Source organism: Ostrea edulis, chromosome 4, assembly GCF_947568905.1.
Source record: "Ostrea edulis chromosome 4, xbOstEdul1.1, whole genome shotgun sequence".
Lineage (NCBI taxonomy): Eukaryota > Metazoa > Mollusca > Bivalvia > Ostreida > Ostreidae > Ostrea > Ostrea edulis.
This window is the reverse complement of record NC_079167.1, coordinates 39,951,264-39,970,368: the sequence shown is the minus strand read 5'-3', so window position 1 is coordinate 39,970,368 and position 19,105 is coordinate 39,951,264. Positions and strand designations below refer to the sequence as shown.

Genomic DNA, 19,105 nt, shown 5'->3' with positions numbered 1-19,105 from the left:
ACCACATTGTCCCCCTCCTGGGTCTGGCGATGAGACCGCTAGCTCTGGTTCTTAGTTTGGCACCACTGGGAAGTCTGGGAAACAAGCTCCTTCAGATTGGAAAAGACAGTAGACGACTCAGTGTGTATGCCATTAAACAGATTGTGCTGCAGGTTTGTTTCACGTCCAGTATGATTTCCGTTCTTCCATTTTCCCTTAATCATTAACAACATACAAATGTAACTATGATCACAGAGCCATAAGCTAGGCAAGCCAGTGGAGCAGCAAGCATATACACATTGTCAAGTACACATAATTTGAACGGCAGTATATACATTAATTTGAAATTTTTTAAGATAATGCTTGGTACCGCTCTATATAAAACTGTATAATCCCCATCACTGATGTTAAAAACTATGGAAATCTGTGTTTGCACAAATGTAAATAACATTGCAGACAAAATGAACGGCAGTATATACATTAATTTGAAATTTTTTAGATAATGCTTGATACCGCTCTATATAAAACTGTATAATCCCCATCACTGATGTTAAAAACTATGGAAATCTGTGTTTGCACAAATGTAAATAACATTGCAGACAAAATGCCGGACAAACATTTTAGCGGTGCTATAAGTTAAAACCCTTTTTAGCTCTGTCGTCGTCGTAAACTTTTCACATTTTCGACTTCTTCTCAAGAACCGCTGGGCCAATTTCAACCAAACTTGCCACAAAGCATCCTTGGGTGAAGGGCTTTCAAGTTTGTTCAAATGAATGGCCATGTCCTTTTCAAAGGGGAGATAATAGCAAAAATAGGGTGGGGTCATTTGAAAATCTTCTTCTCAAGAACCACTGGGCCAGAAAAGCTGAAATTTACATGAAAGCTTACTGACATAGTACAGATTCAAGTTTGTTCAAATCATGGCCCCCAGGGGTTGGATGGGGCCACAATAGGGGATCAAAGTTTTACATACTAATAAATAGGATAAATCTTTAAAAATCTTATTCTCAAAAACCACTGAGCCAGAAAAGCTGATATTTACATGAAAGCTTCCTGACATAATGCAGATTCAAGTTTCTTGAAATCACGGCCCCCGGGGATAGGATGGGGCCACAAGGGGGGATCAAAATTTTGCTTACAAATATATAGGGAAAATCTTCAAAAATCTTCTTCTCAAGAACTAATGAGCCAGAATAGCTGATATTTACATGAAAGCTTTATGACATAGTGCAGATTCACATTTGTTCAAATCATGCCCCCAGGGGGTAGGATGGGGCCACAATAGGGGATCAAAGTTTTACATACAAATATATAGGGAAAATCTTTAAAAATCTTCTCAAGAACCACTGAGCCAGAAAAGCTGATATTTACATGAAATATTTCTGACATTGTGCAGATTTAAGTTTGTTCAAATCATGGCCCCCGGGGATAGGATGGGGCCACAAGGGGGGATCAAAGTTTTACATACAAATATAGGGAAAATCTTTAAAAATCTTCTTCTCAAAAACCATTGGGCCAAAGAAGTTGACATTTACATGAATTCAAAGCTTTCTGACATAGTGTAGATTCAAGTTTGCAAAAATCGTGGCCTCCAGGGGTAGGTTGGGGCCATATTAGGGACTAAGGTTGTACATTGAAATATATATTATGGAAAGTCTTCAGATATGGGCCAAGGTGACTCAGATGAGCTATGTGGCCCATGGGCCTCTTGTTATATTGGACCTGGGCTTCATTCTTATTTCTATTGGAAAAAAACTTTCTGTCGGAGGCTGCCTTAATCTTTGGCAGCTGTTGCTGGTGTTGCTATTTTTGTTGTTTTGTTATTTTATTTTCTAGAGAAACTGATTTAGAGTCCATTATAGATCTGATTCTCGGGGGGGGGGGGGGGGGGGGGGGACGTCCATTTACACATTTTGTTTGGGTTTCATTCTCGCTGCTCATAAAATAAAAACTCCTGAGCTAGCTTCGTGCAAAGTGCTGACTTGGAATGACTAATACTCCATATCATTGACCTTCCTATGGCGCCACCCACTTACAAGTGTTTTGATACATTTCAGTCATACAATATTTTCTCCATAATTCTATGAAATGTGGGAAAATTCTATTATGTACATGTGCATTTCCAAAAGCATACCATGTAACTTGTCCAATCCAGATAATACTGTATAATTCAAACTTGAATTGTTTAAACCGTATCAATTACATAACTAGTTCTAATTGTAACGGGGACCGTTACATATGTTCCCCAAACCTCCCCCAATTAAAAAATGATGTTTTTGTGAATCTATAGCAAAAAATCATTTTATTTTAGCCTTTAATTACATGTAGTACGTTCAATATGGTCATTTCAGTACCCAAAAATGAAAGAAAGCGTTGCACGCGCATACACGCGCACGCGTGTATGATTCAGAATTTTTGTTGATGTCGTTCAACAGGCATGTGCATCATATACCCACAGTGTGAATTTCATAACGTTTCCATCAAATATAAGGAAGTTATAGCGATTTTAAAATTGTCCAATCAGAATTCAGCACACGTGCATGCACGTGCTGAGCAGTAATTCTAACCACAGCAATTTGTAAGGAGTACCAAGACACATCTAAACCATTAATATCAATAGAATTTGATGAAAAACAAAAACGTTATCGTCCTTTAAAAATTGAACATTTAAAAAACGTTGCACGCGCATGCGCGTGTGCGTTGGCATTTTTTTGTTACACCAATATATAGATACTCATATTGTCTACGTATGCTGTGAATATCATTTCATTCGCTTCATAAATAAGATAGTTACAAACGTTTTAGTATTATCCAATCAAAATGAAGCGCACGTGCATGCGCGTGCAAATTGGTAATTTTGACCATGCAAATCAGTTAAAGGTCTCAATATCTACCTATGATATGAATTTCAAGCCATTTCAATGAACAACAAAAAAGTTAGACTGTTTCCAAAGTTAGTGTACAAATTTTGTAATGCGCATGCGTGCGCGTGTTGACAAAATAACTATTATTTTTCATATGTACAAATGATATACTATCATCCTATTTAGGTTTTATATCGCTTCCTTTAATATTCTGATTTTCCATTTTTTGTACCAAAATTGCAATGCACGTGCGCGCGCGTGCATGCACGTGCAGACAAAATGACTATCACTATGCACATCTACAAACGCTATACTATCATCCTGGAAAGTTTCATATCGATCCCTTCTGTAGTTTCTGAGAACACTACCGGACAAAAAAGTACCGGAGAAAAAGAATAATAATAATAATAATAAGAAACAGAGTAAAAACAATATGTTCCCAAACTTTGTTTGGGGAACATAATTATGTACCGTATCTGTGCCTGCATGGGGTAGACTATAGACTAGTTTCACATGGGTGTCCAAATAGCTTAGTGTTTCACACACTTCTCACCACTGCCATCTGAGTGTAATCCCCATGATTGGCAGTGATTGCATGTACGAGATTGTATGCTGGTCGCTCACAAGGACATGTGGGTTTCCTCCAATGATCCTCTTATGCCTACATCCAAAACATTGATATACTGTATAGTACATGTACAGGGAAATATTCGCCCCTGTTTTGTTTTCGCCCAATTTTGCCCTCTTGAGTGGGTTAATTTGATACTGGGTGGAACTGTTTTCTCTCCTTAACTGTGCCTGCCTGGACAAATTAAAAACCATCTGCAAGTGTGGAAAAGTGAAAATAACATAGGGCAAAAGTAACTCTGTATACAGTAAGTTGTAGAACTTTTCTGTTAAAAATTGTTGAATAAGTAAAGTTTAAACAAGTTTCACTGTTGATAATCAAATCTTTACTGGTTTACATCACTGGTTAAATCTTATGAATTTTTTATTACCTTTTTTCATTTAGCTTAACTTATTTTAAAAACTGCAGAAACATAACTGCTTATGCAGATAAAGATCTACTTTTGTACTCATTGTTCGATTTTGGAATGAAAAAGTGACCTCCCTTTCAGGTTATCAGTGCCCTGTCTTACTTACACAGTAGATATATCATATATCGTGACCTGAAAGCGGACAACGTACTGGTGTGGCAGATGAATGGTTTTGATTTCTCGGAGGACAGCCTCGACCCAATTCATATCAAGCTTGCTGACTATGGAGTCAGCAGAACTACACAGTCCTCTGGAACTAAGGGGTTTGGTGGAACACCGCCATTCATTGCTCCAGAAATACTGCAGTATGCAGGAAAAGCTCAGTATACGGAGAAGGTATGTTCGAAATCAGTACTACAGTACAACCATAAATCAGTACTACAGTACAACGAGAAATCAGTACTACAGTACAACGAGAAATCAGTACTACAGTACAACCATATTACACGTATTTCCATGAAATGATGTGTACATTCTAACAAAAATTTAAAATCTTGGCAATCCATGGGATTGGCTCTTAATTAAGTTATTCCTTGCATAACGAAAGGACATGAACAATTTTGTATGATTAATTAAAGGAATTTTATTACTAGATAATGATGACAGTGAAATAATTAAACCAAATTCACATGTCACTGGGAAATAATTAAAAGCCGATCATTTTCCAATTGAATCTTCTGAAAGAGTTATCTGTCCTTGATAAAAACAAGACAATCAGGGTTTTCCAAAATCTATAAAGCGACTTGTTCATATTAACTTCTTAAAAAATGTTTTTTGCTTTGCCACTATGAGCGAGCTCTGTTTTACTGGATTATGACCCTTTGAATGATTTGTATCCTCGGGTAACTGCTTGAATACTTTTAAATAAACATATTTTTTTCTGCTCAGTATAGCTAGCTAGCATCTGATATCTAAGATTTCTGCTAATAACTACTAGGAATGTGGCACACAAAATATTTTTGTGCCATCATTAATCAGTTTCAATTTAAGGCAAATCTTTAACCTTGCCCATAACTTTTGAATGGTTGGTGATATGGCTTTCATATTATACATATGTATTCCTTTTGACAAGACCTTTCTTTTGGTACTAAATTTTTTTTATCTTAATTGTGACCTCATCTTGGAGTTTGACCTATTTTTGAAAAACTTTAACCTTGGCCATAATTTTTGAATGGTTAGTGATATGGCTTTCATATTTCACATACACATTCCTTTTGACAATTAAGTCCTTTCTTTTGGTACCAACATTTTTGACATGATAACCTTGGGGTTTGAACTACTTTTGAAAAACTTTAACCAAGGCCATCACTTTTGATTGGTTAATGATAAGGCTTTATTTTTATATTCGACATGTGTATCCCTTTTGACAAGACCTACCTTTTAGTACTAGGATTGTTGACCTTGACCTAAGAATTTGACCTACTTTTGACTAACTTTAACCTAGATACATAACCAATTAGACAAAACAAAATTAGAAACATCAATTGTAACCAAATATTTTCCAAATCAAAATAATTTCAGACATTTATAAATAGAATTTCCAAGTTTGATATTGCGTGCACACACACACACACACATAGACAGAGAGAGAGAGAGAGAGAGAGAAATCTGCAAACAATTTAATGCAAGTGTCTTTAAGCAAAATTGGCAATCGATAATAAACTGCACATTGATATTCATCATAAACAATTTTAATTGATTTAAAAAATCCAATCATGTGACTGATATACATGTAGATCTGTATAGCTCCACCTATCTAAATAATCCAACACACACACTGGACCATTAAAGCCAAACGTTTCCGTATCAATGAACTATTGTAGGGCATCATTAATTAGTATTAACAATTTATGCAGCTGCATAAATTGTTTATGAATTTGATACTTTTTTAATGCACTTCACATTTATTCAACAGCGATTATTTTATGTTGAAATATATCATTTAGTGTATGATACAATGCTATTTTTGTCATGTGATATTTATGCCCAAATGCCCCGAGAAAATATTTTATATTCACTCAACACCATTTTGTGCAACATAAGAGCAATGAATAATTTTGTAATCGCTTAGTTTTTATTTTGTCCACTTAAGATGTGGGCGAATAGGGTGAAGACAAAATGGAGGTGAAAATTTGCCAGTATACAGTATTCTGTTCATGTCTGACAAGTTCACCATTTTGTAAATTTTACAGGTTGACATATTTTCTTTTGGAATGTTTATGTACGAGCTGTTGACCTGTAAGAAGCCCCTGGAAGACATGACCAATCCAACGCTCTTCATTTGTCAAAGTGGACGCCCTTCAATTTCGAGAAGAGTAAGATTGATGCACTGTTCATGTGGTCATGATTTTATAAGTTTAAAGGGGCATGGACACGATTTGAGCTTAAAATTTACAAATTTTATTTTTCCATTTTTTTTGTTTACAATGCTTAATCAAAGTATTTCTTATGGTCAACCAAAATTTGAAGATTGGTTTTTGAGTTACAAGTGATACAGAACTCACAATTCTTTGTCATGTAAACAAGGCTCATGCCATGTTTTTGTTTACTTACAGATTGCTAAGTAGAAAATATTGTGTTTAAAACAGAATGAGATGTGTCAAACACTAAAAAACTGTTTCATTGTGTTCAGAATTAACTTGCAATTTGAAAAATTTGCTTTAAACAAAACTTTTACTAGTAAATTTAACCTATGTAAATAAAAACATGTCACAGGCCTTGTTTACATAACAAAGAATTTTGAGCTCTGTATCTCCCATGTACCTCGACAACTGACATTGAAATTATTGCTGACCATTACAAATACCTTATGGATCGAAGCATTCAAAATGTTAAAAATTTGAAAAGTTTCATCGGCAAATTGTGTCCATGCCCCATTAATAGTTATTTTGATACATTATATATTCATTAAACATGTTTTTTCTATGCTTTTTCTAATGTTATTTTTGTCAATTCTTAAATATCTTCTTGTATGATTTCTGAAATAAGTGTAAATTTTATACTGTAATATTATCTTACTTTATATATCAGCCTGGTTAGCTCAGTGCTTAAATCACCTAACTAGTAATGCAACGGTTCCAGGTTCAATCCCCGATTAATCCAAAGATTTTTTCATTTTCTTTGCTACAATAACTTACTAATGCCCATATCCACATACATATATATTAACATTTCCAATGGTTTTGCCTTTGATTTCTTTACCGATTGTAATGATAGCTATTTCTTCGTGAATGTGATGCAGGTGTGAACAATGCACATATGCTCAGAAAGGAAATTGATTTCTGTAATAGGAGTTGACTTTACATTTTTGCTTGCCACAACTAGGAGCTTTCAAATTATCCTAACTCTAAAACAGGCATAGTAATAATGTACCCAAGTTCTTTTGTAGAAGCAAAATAAGATGTAAGTGAATTGTACCCGAAATGTCCCAAAAAATTATATATTATTGAGAAACATTGCGTATGACCTTAATGTTTAATTTTATTCCATTTCGAATCATTTAGGATCCTACCCTTAATGCAGTTTTAAAACATAGTCATTACACTATTTTTTATGCCCCCATAATCGGAGATTCAGGTGCATATAGTTTTTTGGTCTGTCCATCTTCTGTCTGCAAAAACTTTAACCTTTGAATGCTTAGTGGTAGGGCTCTCATATTTCACATGTGTATTTTTTGTGACAAGCCCTTTCTTTGGTTTGCTACCATACAGGGGCATCAGTGTTTCACAAACTCATTGAGTTTTAAAAATGAATTAGCACAGAGTAATAAGTTCTATCAACAATTTCACTATATATTACAAGAAACTACATCTCCACATAATTTTAGTTTACTTCACTTATTTGTAACATAAAAGTACTATGAATATTCATGACAATGGCATATTATATTGAAGCTTTCATGTAAATTTTATTTTGTTGTGCAAATGAGGATAAGTTTGTTCTGAAAAAGACAATCACAATATTGTTGGAAAATTATCAAAGATTTAGTTTTCTAAGAAATGTAGGATCCAGGCTAGAATAGGTCCTCAGTGCCCCTTGCATGTCGTTAGAGGCAACTAAATGAGGTGGTCCTTCAGATGAGATGCGTACCGCAAAAACTGAGGCCCTGTGTCAAAGAAGGTGTAGCACGACAAAGATCCCTCCCTGTTGAAAGGCCGTAGGCGCTGAGCATAGGCCTAAATTTTGCAGCCCTTCACCAGCAATGGTGACGTCTGCATATGAGTGAAAAATTCTCGAGAGGGATGTTAAACAACATACAATCAATCAATCTATGAAATGTATAGGAAAACAAATATATCAAATCTATCAAGTTTTTAAGATAACATGTTTTTTTTTAATGCATTTTGGATTTATTTGTAGATTATAGATTGTCCAAGATTCTTTCAATTTTAAAATCAGTATTGAACATTTCTTCATAAAATAAAAAATAAGATTTGGATGTTACAATTGTTGAAGGAGTTGAATTACCCATCTCACTTTTTGGATGTGATGGCAGTGTCTTGGTCACATGACCCAGCAGAAAGACCATCAGCTGAGCGAATAAAGCAGATCGTTCAGTGTCCGCAGTTTTGTCACCTAGCTGATGCCATATCCATGGATACCAGTATCAACATTTTGTCAGCATGCTGTGTTTCAGTTGAAAAGGAAGTGGACAGTGAAGAGGAGGAAGTTTTTGGTAACAAATAATATGTGATAACTGCATGCTTTTTTTGGTTATTTTAAAACAAAATATTGAAAGCTTTAAAGAAATTAGATGAAACTTCATATTGTTTTAAAAATAAGATCAATACATTGACACACATTTCATTTTTGATATTGAGTTATTTTTAGGATATGTAGTTAAGGTCGAACAATTTTGTACAAACCTGTACTGTAGGTTTTCTGAAAGGAAAACTGCATGTTAAATAGTTACGTGTATTTTATCTCAAAAAACTTTAGAATGTGGGGATAATGCTATGTTTATGAACTTCAGTACTTCTGATCAAACTGAGTTGCATCAGGATTTCTGAACAAGGCACTCTTGATTCTAAAACAAAAACAAGATTCAATTTTTGTGAAATAGGGCTCTTATCATAATTATATACTGGTAGTTCTTTCATCTGTACTTAATGAAATATAACGATAATTGTACTTAAAAGGTCACAATTCTCATCATAATCTTGCTAATTTATGCATGTATTATCGTAGAGAAACTGTTATGTCTTTTGAATGGGATCCTGTGGGGGATCCAGGTTAGAATTGGTCCTTAGTACCCCTTGCTTGTTGTAAGAGGCAACTGAATGGGGCGGTCCTTTGGATAAGACTGCAAAAACGGAGGCCCCATTCACAGAAGGTGTGGCATGATAAAGATCCCTCCCTGCTCAAAGGCCACAGGCCTAAGTTTTGTAGCCCTTCACAGGCAATGGTGATGTCTCCACATGAGTGAAAAATTTTCAAGCAGGACATTAAACAATATACAATCAATTTTTGAATGGGAGTCAAAGAATTCATATAAGAAGACTACAGTATTTTAAGTTTTGTTCTAAAATAATATCTGTGATGCACACTGCAAGGAGAGCACTTCAAAGAGGCAGGTGCAGTTTCTACTGTCATCTGGCCCAGAAAATTGATGATTTCAATAGAAGTCCCAAAATCTGCCATTCCAATAAAGAATATATAAGCAAACCCAAACTACATTTAATTTGATCCAAAATTGGTTCTTGCTGTAATGGCAAAAGCGTTAAGTTGGCATAAAATTGCCAAAAATGCCAAAATCATTGAAAAAAAATTAATAAATTCTGGGGGTTTTCCTTTCAGAAAACATGCAGCCCATGTGTCGAGCAAATTCTATTGAAATACATTTTTTATCGTCTATTAATAAACAATATATATTAATTTCATTTTGCTCGACAGATGGGCATAATCTGGATGAAATTTAACAGTTATTAAGCTCTTTTTGAAAAAAAGGCGGGAGAAAGTCTTATTCATGACATAATAATGATATCAAGTAAGGAATAACTTTGATTTAAGTTGAGATAGTATACTTGACATATATTTAACTTACTTAAAACACAGATCACGCTTAATTCAAGACACATTTAAAACAGAGAAATTTTTTGGGCCTTTTTATATACACAATCGTACCTTGTTCTTTGTGCAATATAGTATAAAGTCGCAGTACTACAATATCCTTGCCAACTTTGCTTTAAGTACGGTCTTTTTTATCTCACCCGAGCTGAAAGCTCAAGTGAGCTTTTCTGATTGCCTGTTGTCCGTTGTCTTTCTGTCTGTAAGCCTTTTACATTTTCAACTTGTTCTCCAGAACCACTGGGCCAATTTCAACCAAACTTCGCAAAACTCATCCTTGTGCAAAAGGCTTTCAATTTTGTTCAAATGAAGGTGAAGGGCCATGCCCCCTTCAAAGGGGAGATAATCACAAAAAGGCAAAAATAGAGTAGGGTCATTTAATAATCTTCTAATCTCAAGAACCACTTGGCCAGAAGAGATAAAGTTTACACGAAACCTTCCTGAGATAGTGCAGATCCAAGTTTGTAAAAATCATGGCCTCCAGGGGTAGGTTGGGGCCACAATAGGGATCAAAGTTTTACATACAAATATTTAGGGAAAATCTTTAAATGTGGTCAAAGGTGAGCGATATGGGCCTCTTGTTGTTTATTGGTAGATTTTATACAAAGAATTTAAAGACAAAAATGTGATGTTTTAGATGACCAGGAGTTTTTGCCCAGCAGTACCATGAAAGAGATTTGGCTCAGCACAGCACCAACCAATAATAATTCAAGAATAGAAATATACAGCTTTGACAGGTTCTTCAGGTCTACTATAAATAAGGTAAAGTTTTGATACTCCTCAGATCCAAGGTAAGGTATCATGTGTAGGACTCCAAAGTGCGATGGTCACGCCAAAGTGTGATGGTCTGCGCCAAACCCCGATGGTGTGACACACCAAAGTGCGATGGTCCACACTCATGCACCAAAGTGTGATGGTCTGACACGCCAAAGTGCGATGGTGTGTGAGACGAATGCCATAGTGCGATGGAGTGACATGCCAAACAAAGTCCGTTGGTTTTTAAATGACACAGTGTTTTGGTACAGACTGTACCAACCGTGTGTTGTTTCATCAATATATCAGTGAAAAATCCATGCACAAAAAATAAAAATAAGAACTTATTTCAATACCATTTTTAGTTGTCATATAATTAAACACAAATTAAACTTTCCAACTCGAAATCGTATAGAATGTTTTGCATTATAGCATACCCTCAGAAATTTATTACCTGTACATCACAAGTAATAAATAATTATACCCCCCCACTTGTTGCGGGGGGGTATACTGGAATCGGGTTGTCCGTCTGTCTGTCCGTCCGTCCATCTGTAGACGCAATGGTTTCCGGTCTCTAAAGCATTATCCTTTCCACCTACCGTCACCATATGATATATAAGGACTACCCATGGGATGAAGATGTTCCCTATCGATTTAGGGGTCCAAAGGTCAAGTGCACTGGACATCAAAGTAGCAATATGGTTTCCGGGCTCTAAAGCATTATCCTTTCCACCTACAGTCACCATATCATACATATGGACTACCCATGGGATGAAGATGTTCCCTATCGATTTTGAGGTCAAAGGTCAAGCACACTGGACATCGAAGTATCAATATGGTTTCCGGGCTCTAAAGCGTTATCCTTTCCACCTACAGTCACCATATCATACATATGGACTACCCATAGAATGAAGATGTTCCCTATCGATTTTGGGGTCAAAAGGTCAAAGGTCACGCGCACTGGACATCGAAGTAGCAATATGGTTCGGTTTGTCATGCCATTTGTTTTTTACACTCAGAAAAGAGGTAGTTTATACCTATTACCAACACCCTTTGGGAGATTGGGGTAAGCGGGGGTATTCTTAGTGAGCATTGCTCACAGTACCTCTTGTTTAAATTAAATAATGTTTGGGCGAGGTAGATAGTTCAACAACAAATGTACTTTACCATTCTCACAATCCTCAATAGTGTAAACCTTGCCGTTGCAGTCATCCAAGTCAATCTTAATCTCTTAATCGCCCATGCCTTCCTCCAATATATCCCGAAGAAGTTGGTGTCAGCACTGCAGCAGAAAGAACCTTCATTGGGGCAAACTGACGTTGCATTTCGTGGGTTCCATTTTGAAAGACGTTAAGAATGACGTCACAAGGACGTGATGTCGCAAACGTTACTGAACCCCTCACCATCGGACTTTGGCGTGACCATCCCACTTTGGCATCCGTAACATTTACAAACCATCGCACTTTGGCGCAGTCCATCGCACTGGGACATATTATAGGAGTATAACCTGGTTTGGGTCAGTTTGTGCTTTGTAATCCATGAAGTGGAATATAAAAAAGCGTAAACTGACCCAAACCAGTTATATTCCAATAATATGCCCAATAAGTAAAGTCATTCCTGTAATTTAATGCAAAAGACAAAAATACTAACTTTCAGTTTTCAAAATTTATTTAAATTCTGAAAAATACAAGTCAATTGAGCTGCAGAATGATTCACTTAACAACCACGACAAACTGTCTAGCTGTGAAGGCAGCCATCTTCCTATGGGGCCTATTTATCAAAATATTGTATACATAATTAAACCTATTGAAGGAGAAGTTTAGAGTTTGTCATAACAGAAAATATGTGTAGGCTATGCATGCAATTGCTCAGCTCCAACAGAAAATACAGGAAATTGCATTGCTTATAGGCCTACTCAAAATAAGTCATTTAATATGTATAATTTATGGCTTTAAACTCTATGAAAATTTCTGTTACATGAAAACTTACCCTTTACACTGCTAGTAAATTCAACACAAGAAAATATGTATAAGCAAGTGACAAATTGCGATCACGTGTCAATCAATATGACTGACGTCATCTGATATAAAAAATGATGTTTTTTTGGTTTTTTTTTTAGCTTTGTTGAAGCCCCCTCCCCCCCCTCCCCCCCCCCCCCCCCCTTCTCCGGTGAGAATTGTAATTTAAAATGAACAGAGCAATATTTAATTAGTAAATCATTAATGTGAATATAATATCTTTGTTTTAATCTATTATTTGATCATCAACAGAGAAAGATGATTTAAAACAATAATTTGCATACAAGTAGATCCTATACGTCTTGCTTGACAATGAGAAAACAATCTGTGTATTAAACTGAAGTATCTTACTGCACACGTTGACTTTCTATTCCATAGAAGGCCCAAAACAGTGCTGCAATGTAAATTTATAGAGAAAAAATATAGTTCTGGCATTTGGTTGTCAAGGGGGTGTGTCCCCATACCAAACCAGATTATACCTAAAAAATTGTCAGACATTTATAAATGCTTAATGGGGCATGGACATACATGCCAACTTTCCCGATTTGTGTGGGATTCTCCCGATTTGAAGCAGTTGAAAAGGCAAATCCCGATATCCCGATCGGGATTGCAAAAATACCCCGAAATCCCGATTTTCTAAAAATATCTCCCATTTTACGACAACAAACCCCCATTTCCAACCGGAATTTGAAACCCCGCGTCATTTCTGAACTGGCCAATCAGAAATCGGGACAATAGTCAGCCATTGCTGTTTACCTGTGCCGCGTGGTATCGGAGTGATGTAATTTAACTGGTCTGCCTGTGTCAGGGTGCTTATTGGACAGTGTGTCCATGATGGACCCGATTTGAGCTGAAATTTTTTAAATTTTGTTTTAATTTCCATTTTTATTGTTTACAATGCTTAATAACTAAATTATTTCTAATGGCCAACCAAAATTTGGATATCAGTTGTTACAAGTGAGATACAGAGCTCACAATTCTTTGTTATGTAAAAAAGACTTGTGCCATGTTTTTGTTTACATATAGATTACTTAACAGAAAATAGCATGTTTAAAACAAAATGAGATGTGCCAAACACTGGAAACTATATAATTGTATTCAGAATTAAAATGTAAGTTGAAAAATCTGCTTGAAATGAACGTTTACTATTATTCATATTTAACCTAGTATGTAAACAAAAACATGGCACGAGCCTTGTTTACAAATCAGAGTGTGGAGTCTCTATTTATTCATATATTTTCCTAGAAACTTGATGGTTCCTATATTTTCCCTATATAAGTCATTAAAATCCCTATAATTCCCTATATATTCAAACAAATGACAGTCCTATTTTCAAAAATGATTTTATATATATATTATATATATATATATATATATATATATGAATGTCTTAATCATTAATAAAGAAATTATTTAAAACCTCTTCACATTATATTTGCATAATGATCAGATAAGCTGTTTCTGGCAAAGTACCTTGTAGTTGATACCATCTGTCAGGTGTAGCCAGGGCAGCAAAACTTAGGTCATGCTTATTGATACAATCATACCTATGATACATTCAAATATGTCTTTTTGTTATTTTTGACAAAACAATACGAAGAGAATGGCTTTTTAAGAAACTGAAATAATTATCTCGAAACATCTTGAATTTACATTTTAGCATATTCTTATTATGAATAACATTTACTGAATTGGCAATCCATTTGATGATTGTCACTTTAAGTATGGCTTGCTTTCAAAATCAATGGACTGGGCAAATATGAACTAAATTATACCATGTCATCTAGATCATATTTTTCTCCAATTCATTAATATCAGTTTCAAATAAGCAATTTCAAACCTTTCTATTTTATTTTAAATGTTCAATTTATTCACTTCCAACATTTTGAAACTGTCATGCTGATCAATGTCAGTCCTTCTGTCAGCTCAATATAACAAACTTGTATCTGCTGTAAAAATCCCTACATTTGCCCTATAAACTGCAAAAAAAAAATCCTATAATCCTATATTTTTTAGACTAAAAGTGGCTTGACACCCTGTTACATAACAAAGTATTGTGGGCTCTGTATCTCCCATGTACCTGGACAACTGACATTCAAAATTTTGCTGACCATTAAAGATTTCTTAGTTATAAGCATTCTAAACATTAAAAACAAAAAAATAAAATTTGAAAATTTTCAGCTCAAATCGTGTCCATGCCCCTTTAAATTCCCTTTGGATATTTTTTTTAAAAAAATATTTATTGTGTTCCATGAAACATAAGAAACCTATCATAGCCTGCTGCCGAAAATTTCATAGCCTGCTGCCGAAAATTTGTTGTTGAACGATGTTTACACCATTTATGTCTGGTTTCACTGTGTGTTGCATCATATCTTTTCAAACTCTCAGGAACTATATTGATCGATTCATAATTCATAGATCTTAATTACAAAGTACTTGTGAAAATTCACGTGTAAGAAAATGATTCCAACCCATATTGAATATAAATCTGTTTATCCAAATGATAAATGAACAAACAGTAGCAATGTTCTCATGGACAACATGCCAATAATTAACACCTCATTGGTTTGGAATTTAAAGGTGTGGAATTTAAAAGGTGTGGCTTCCTATAGGATCACCAGCTATGGCAAAATAAACAAGGTCCATGGGCCACATCACTCACCTGAGTCACCTTAGCCATATCTAAAGATTTTCCATATATATTTGCATGTAAAAACTTTGGTCCTTATTGTGGCCCCAACCTATCCCAGGGGGCCATGATTTTAACAAATTGAATCTGCACTATGACAGGAAGCTTTCATGTAAATGTAAACTTCTTTGGCCCGATGGTTCTTAAGAAGAAGATTTTTTAAAGATTTTCTTTATATATTAGTATGTGAAATTTTGATCCCCTATTGTGGCCCCATCCTACCCCTGGGGCCATGATTTGAATAACATTGAATCTGCACTATGTCAGGAGGCTTTCATGTAAATGTAAACTTTTCTGGCCCACTGATTCTTCAGAACACTTTTTAATGCCTTTCCCTATATATTTGTATGTAAAACAGGGTGTGTGATAAAGGACATGCTTGCCTGTGTTCATATCAGGGATGCACAAATTCTGTATTATATACATGTAACAAATGTATAATGATATAAGTTACACATAGATATACTCATTGTTTAACATTTTATGTATAATTATTAATAAATTTTAAACTGACCAATAATTTAGAAGTGCTCAAAGTTGTTGAAGGAATACTCTGCATTTGATCCTATTAAATATAACAAAGGAATGAATTTTCATATAGATGTGAATACTCATCAGATATAAAAATTTTGGAATCTGATCTTCAATCGTTTTGGGATTTTGAAGTTCAATCTTACTGATCCTGTTCAGAACTTAAAACGCAGCTACTGTAAGTGGTTTTAATTTCCCTGTACTAAAAGTTAGTGGTTTTTAGCTCACCTGAACCGAAGGTTCAAGTGAGCTTTTCTGATCGCTTTTTGTCCATCGTCTGTCTGTCTGTCCGTCTGTCTGTTTGTTAAACTTTTCACATTTTCGACTTCTTCTCCAGAACCACTGGGCCAATTTCAACCAAACATGGCCAAAAGTATCCTTGGGTGAAGGGCTTTCAAGTTTGTTCAAATGAAGGGCCATGTCCCTTTCAAAGGGGAGATAATCACAAAAATGCAAAAATAAGGTTGGGTCATTTAAAAATCTTCTTCTCAAGAACCACTGGGCCAGAAGAGCTGAAATTTACCTGAAAGCTTCCTGACATATTGCAGATTCAAGTTTGTTCAAATCATGGCCCCCGGTGGTAGGATGGGGCCACAAGGGGGTATCAAAGTTTTACATACAAATATATAGGGAAAAACTTTAAAAATCTTCTTCTCAAGAACCACTAAGCCAGAAAAGCTGATATTTACATGAAAGCTTCCTGACATAATGCAGATTCAAGTTTATTCAAATCATGGGCCCCGGGGGTTGGATGGGGCCACAATAGGGGATCAAAGTTTTACATACAAATATATAGGAAAAATCTTCTTCTCAAGAACCACTGAGTCAGAAAAGCTGATTTTTACATGAAAACTTTCTGACATAGTGTAGATTCAAGTTTGTTCAAATCATGGCCCCCGGGGGTAGGATGGGGCCATAAGGGGGGATCAAAGTTTTACATACAAATATATAGGGGAAAACTTTAAAAATCTTCTTCTCAAGAACCACTGAGTCAGAAAAGCTGATTTTACAGGAAAACTTTCTGACATAGTGCAGATTCAAGTTTGTTCAAATCATGGCCCCCGGGGATAGGATGGGGCCCCAAGGGGGGATCAAAGTTTTGCACACAAATATATAGGGAAAAACTTTAAAAATCTTCTTCTCAAGAACCACTAAGCCAGAAAAGCTGAGATTTACATGAAAGCTTCCTGACATAATGCAGATTCAAGTTTGTTCAAATCATGGACCCCGGGGGTTCAAATCTTGGGCCCCGGGGGTTGGATGGGGCCACAATAGGGGATCAAAGTTTTACATACAAATATATAGGAAAAATCTTTAAAAATCTTTTTCTCAATAACCACTGAGTCAGAAAAGCTGATATTTACAAGAAAACTTTCTGACATAGTGCAGATTCAAGTTTGTTCAAATCATGGCCCCCGGGGGGTAGGATGGGGCCACAAGTGAGGGGGGGGGTCAAAGTTTTACATACAAATATAGGAAAAAGCTTTAAAAATCTTCTTCTCAAGAACCATTGGGCCAAAGAAGTTGACATTTACATGAAAGCTTTCTGACATAGTGTAGATTCAAGTTTGCAAAGGGTAGTTTGGGCCATAATAGGGACTAAGGTTTTACATGCAAATATATATGGAAAGTCTTCAGATATGGGCCAAGGTGACTCAGGTGAGCGATGTGGCCCATGGGCCTCTTGTTCTTATTGGTCTAATACGCCGGTTTCGAGATGCGTCCAAGTTATTTCCCTTTGGAGAACTCTCGTACATAGTAAGGCGCGAAAGAATTTGTTTACACGCGGGAGTGGGACAGATATGCATCACTGTGTAAGTGAATGTACCGACAGTAAGTTTCTCATACGCTGTTTGATAACCCGAATTCGACTGATACACAAACTAAGTAAGTAATAAGTATTTAGGGAGTAATTAAATACATATAATTCTTATCCTATCACGTTATTTCGCTGGTCATAAGTACCATATCCAAGATATTTCTTGCAAATATGACATTGTTTGTACGTTTCCACTTCGGTAAAACATTTCTTTCGATAGTATTTTGTATTTCCCACATTTACATATTTAAAGAGAAGCCGCTTTTAATACATTTCATCGTCTTCCTCGTTGACTGTATATCCACTCTGTCCCACTTAGGCATTCAAAGTTCCACTAAATGCACCTCCTATACAGAAGAGTTCGTATCTCGAAACTGGCGTATTGCGTTGGTTTTAATTTTGCAGAATTCGAATTTTATGACAAACACAAAACGTATTGTGTCACACTTACAAAATGATTGCGGTTGTTTTAATTTCACGGGAAATCCCCGACCACGAACATAGTGAAATTAAAACCACCGCAATCATTTCCCCATTTAGATATGTGTTGCTCTTACTGGTATTGAGATACTAAACATAGCCATATTACCATAGGCAAGTTTTAAATATAGTGTGTTTTGCAACAACAAAAAAAGAATTATAATAATTCACATTAAAAGAATTTATTGCAATTATTATAGTGCCTATTTTACTTGAGGAATTTTAAAATGTTTAAAGTGATTCATTGAATATACAGGACATATTTGATAAATCTAATAGTTGGCAGAGGTAACAGAGATATCCACTACAATATCTCTCTGACTAGAGCTTCTTCAGTTTGTTAGTTACGTATTTCCTTGGTATTGTATTTGAAAACATATTCAATTTCAAATATTGGTAATTAAGTCAAGTTAATTATTTGGATGGTATTTTTACAGACAATCTCATTGCAAGGCAAGGAAATTTATGGACTGGTGCCTTTGGATGATCATGTTGTCGGTGTGGACACACATGCTAAAGTTCACATATACAGGTAAAAGAGTAAGGATGTAGGTCGCTTATATATAAGTATTAAAGAATTAAGGATGTAGTTCACTTAAATATAAGTACTAAAGAACATAGGTCACTTATATATAAGTACTAAAGAAGTATTAAAGGATTAAGTTCACTGTCATTATGAAGTACATTATCTATTTATCAAATGAATATCTCGATAATTATGGAAATGGTACATCTAAATTAAAAAAGTTTTTTTTAGCTCTTCTGAGCCAAAGGCTCTAAGAGTTTATCATATGGCCATATGTTTGGCATGCGGTGTGCGTCAACTTTTTTGAAAAAGGGCTATATCTCAAGAACGCCTTGGCCAATTT

General features: G+C 35.4%; 1 protein-coding gene across 3 annotated transcripts in view; it reads left to right on the top strand.

The window, feature by feature from the left end:
• LOC125671160 (leucine-rich repeat serine/threonine-protein kinase 1-like) overlaps window positions 1–19,105 on the top strand; it is a 134,147-nt gene that overhangs the window by 90,518 nt on the left and 24,524 nt on the right. For all 3 annotated transcript variants that reach the window (XM_048906664.2, XM_048906665.2, XM_048906666.2), the window contains 6 exons: window positions 1–152; window positions 3,962–4,216; window positions 6,073–6,195; window positions 8,336–8,555; window positions 10,584–10,708; window positions 18,674–18,768. The exon at window positions 1–152 is cut by the window's left edge and continues 88 nt beyond it. In XM_048906664.2, coding sequence (XP_048762621.2) covers window positions 1–152; window positions 3,962–4,216; window positions 6,073–6,195; window positions 8,336–8,555; window positions 10,584–10,708; window positions 18,674–18,768 — 970 coding nt within the window. The remainder of the gene's footprint in view (window positions 153–3,961; window positions 4,217–6,072; window positions 6,196–8,335; window positions 8,556–10,583; window positions 10,709–18,673; window positions 18,769–19,105) is intronic.